Here is a 3,901-nt window from a genome sequence, read left to right as displayed (position 1 = left end):
AGAGCTACACAAGCAAGTAACAATGCCAACCCAAATGCCGCGAAGATAGTAAAACACACCCCGAACGTTCCAGCATCTCGAGGACGGACACCTGGCCGCCGATCACACCACCAGACCGCATGCAACCACGTGCCCCTCACGCGCGCCACGTGACATTCGCCTCGAACCATGCGAAGCGCGTAATAAGACCCCAACCCTCTCCGCCCGTAAACCTTAGTTCGACTTAGGAAAAACGCTAAATATTTCCAAATATCGCCGCGGTCAACCAAAAGTAAGCGATCTATCGATTGCTTATAGTCCCCGGCAGGACTAATAAAATAATCCAACAAAATTGAAATAAAGTAATCAAACACAATGCTTTTCTAATTAGACTTCCCAATACAATATATATCTCGCAATCTCGCACGAGAAGTGATATGGGATGGCTACCAATAGGGTTTCAGCTTTATCACTGATTTGGCAACCTCGTCATTGCTTTGATATCCAATAACTTATGTAAGGTAGACTGAGTTTTGGGCATCGTTTTCCAATGGACTGGCCGGAACCAATACAGAGAGTTCAGTGTATTGCGGAAAGCGGCATCCAATGCTTGCCTTCGAGATACATCAGGCCTGATGAAGAGAAGCCCATCTGGCAACGGGTGGTGGAAGAGGAAATACCCATCATAGACCTCTCGGGCCTGTATGACGGGCGCCGCAGGAAGACCATGGAAGAAATAGCAAATGCATGCAGGGAGTGGGGATTCTTCCAAGTGATTAACCATGGGATTTCTCCGGAGCAGCTCGAGGCCGGAAGTGAGGCGTCGAGGGAGTTCTTTCGTCTGCCATTGGAGGAGAAGCAAAAGCACGCCAATGATCCTGTGACTTATGTTGGATATGGTAGTCGAATTGGTGTGCACAAAGGCGGCACTCTCGATTGGGGGGATTACTATTATCATCATTTTTTCCCGCTTTGCATACCAGAGGAGCACAGATGGCCTTCTAAACCAGAGCAATATAGGTGACGAAGGGTTCATCTATGTGTTGGCCCCTTTGAATATAGCAGTTTTCGTTCTTCTTCTTGGATTGTTTTTAGTTGTTTGTTTGGTTTCGATTATTATAGTTTATGGGAAATAATATTTATAGGTTGGATTGAACAAAACTATAGACCTATTTGTTTTTTTATGGATTCATCTATGTGTTGGCCCCTTTGAATATTGCAGTTTTCGTGCTTCTCCTTGGATTGTTTCTGGTTGTTTGTTTGATTTCAATTATTACAGTTCATGGGAAATCATATGTATAGGTTGGATTGAACAAAACTGTAGACCAATTTGTTTTTTATTTGATTTTCCACATTTGGCCCGACATATCAGAAGAAGAACCAGTACCTCATTAAGCCTGGATATCGGTATTGATTATTATGATGTGCTTCTAAGTTTGGGACAGTTTGGGGACCTTCTTTTGCATGCCGCTTCATGGAACAAAACTTACACAGATTTATGAATAATATATTATTTGTTTTATACTCTATAAGTGGTTTTGTAAGATGTATAGGAAACAGGAAAGGAGTTACAATCTATTTTTAAATATAATTTTTTCGCACCTAGACACTTTCGGATCTTTGAACTCATAAAAATCTGAATTTCTGGTTTTTTTTATTTGTAGATAGTATTTTCGGTTAATATATTAAGATCTGAATTTCTGGTTTTTATATTTGTAGATAGTATTTTCCGTTATATATTAGTCAACATCATAATGAACTAGAATGGATTTAGTTAATGAGACTTTTTGTTATTAAGTATTTTTTTATTGAAAGATCATATAGTGAAATCTCCTCCCTACTTTTGAGTTAGGCCTTGCTAATTTCCCTGGTAAGTAAATCTCTACCTAAACTCATATCACTAAACTACATTAAATCACATTTAAAAAGAAATAGCTAGGATGAATTTGAATTGGACATAAAATACAAATGCTTTCGTGGGTAGTATTTTAGTTAACAGGCACCGGTATGTTTGAATTGGCCATTTTCGTTAACTTAGATTTTACAAAATTAGTCACATGTTTATTAACATCCTTGTTCAACCGGTTAACCTAAAATTACAATAAATAAGAATCTGCTGGCTTGGATTCAAAGCTCTTTTTGAAGTGTATGCAGCCATGAAACATCGATAATGTTTTCTCAGTTTGTGATATTTGCTTAAATAACAGGGCTAGAATGAAGGAGTACTGTGAAGAAACGTTGGAGCTTTGCAAGACCTTGCTATCTGTGCTTTCAGAGAATCTGGGCCTTCCTCCGGACTATCTAAAGGAAGCTTTTGGCAATGAGGAGAGCATTGGAATTTGCGTTCGAATCAATTATTATCCGTGTGTCCACAGCCCGAACTGACTTATGGGCTGCCCCCTCACTCCGACCCTGGAGGAATAACCGTTCTACTACAGAATGATGTTGTGGCTTGCAGGTTCGAAAAAAGATTATTGGGTGCCCGTGCGCCCTGTTGCTAATGCTTTGACGATAAACCTAGGCGATCAAATAGAGGTGAGTGCTTCAAATAATATTTTGTTTCAGGTGGACAAAGTGGTTTCAGGTTTCTTATTATCTTTTGCGCAGATATTGACAAACGGAATTTACAAAAGCGTTGAACACAGTTGCGTTGTTAACAAGAAGAAGGAACGAATGTCGATTGTAGTTTTCTGTAACCCTAATGGGGAAAAGGAAGTCGGGCCTGTAAAGGAGCTGATCGATGAGTCCAGCCCTCCAAGATACGGGCAGATGACGTTTAATGAATACAGGAAGTTCATTCGAATTACTGGAACTAAAGGAAAGTCCTACGTAAATTCCACCATAAATTTTCAATAGAATAGTAACATATACTATTCTAATTATTGTAACGGTTTAAACTTTATCATAGAGCATTTACATTGCCTCTGTACTTGTTGGTTCGGCTGTATTTAGATAATCATACTTCTCTGGACTTGAGAAAACACTATTTGTTTAAGGATATATCCAAATGTAAGTCTCCTGTTATCTCAATGTATATATACTTGTGGGTTTAATGTTTGAATGAATATATATACCTATGTTGTGTATTAAGTAATGTTTGCCTAGTCTCCCGTTATCTGATTGTAAATATATTTCTGTGATAAGTAATGTTTGCATTCTCAGCGTCTGGCTGTTCTTAAAAAAATTGAAATGGCAGTTCAGGAGTCCTGAGAAGGACGCGAGGGAAAACGTATATTATGGCGTTTCTGTCAAAACAGTTGACAGACCTGCCACAAACCTGCTTCTGGCGTGGAGACTGGAGAACGTCCCATGTGACAAGAACCCGAGGAAAAGATGCTCGAGGCGATAAATTTGACTGTAATTAGTATCCGAAAAGTCTGCTGCTCTCCCACTGAACGACGAGAGGTGCAGACAATTTTTATGTCCGATGGTTTCAATGTAAGCGTGATTAGTTAGGCATATAAATCAGCGAGCACCAACAACTGCAAGAGTGGGTGAAATGAAATAGTGACGCTTTACGATCAGAAATTAACATCAAAATCTTCGCTGAAGTTTCGGATATCAGAAAAGCTTTTTCAGTAGTCTTGTAATTGCATATGCTTATTTGCGTCCTCTCTAACAATGTGGCATTTGTTTGACTGCTCTCGATTATAAAGTAAGATAGAAAAAATAGTTAAGATTCCTGATGCCGTTGGATTGAAATGGGATGCGTTTTAATTTATCTAATGATTCGATAAATGATAAGGGACATAATCAAATAAGTAAATTTTACTGGTATTTTATTTTTATAATATTAAAAAAAATGTTTAATATTAAATAAAAGAATAAAAAATGATATATATATTACATGATAACATTTTTCCTATACTAAGTTATAAAGTAAATTCACACACATTTAATTACCCAAAAAACAATTTTTTGG

The 3,901-nt window shown here is 38.1% G+C and overlaps 1 protein-coding gene across 1 annotated transcript; it reads left to right on the top strand.

The window, feature by feature from the left end:
• Positions 1-529: 529 nt before the first annotated feature.
• Positions 530-3,328, top strand: LOC149201532 (jasmonate-induced oxygenase 1-like). Its single transcript, XM_089401301.1, has 5 exons — positions 530-999; positions 2,187-2,344; positions 2,438-2,514; positions 2,587-2,808; positions 3,176-3,328. The coding sequence occupies exons 1-5, from the start codon at positions 530-532 to the stop codon at positions 3,326-3,328; spliced, it is 1,080 nt and encodes a 359-aa protein (XP_089257427.1).
• Positions 3,329-3,901: the final 573 nt, after the last annotated feature.

This window comes from Pinus tabuliformis, chromosome 2_1 (genome assembly GCF_031772625.1).
Source record: "Pinus tabuliformis cultivar Carrire ecotype Pingquan chromosome 2_1, CPIR1, whole genome shotgun sequence".
Taxonomy (NCBI): domain Eukaryota; kingdom Viridiplantae; phylum Streptophyta; class Pinopsida; order Pinales; family Pinaceae; genus Pinus; species Pinus tabuliformis.
The sequence above is the reverse complement of the archived record's forward strand: the minus strand, read 5'-3'. Positions and strand labels throughout refer to the sequence as shown.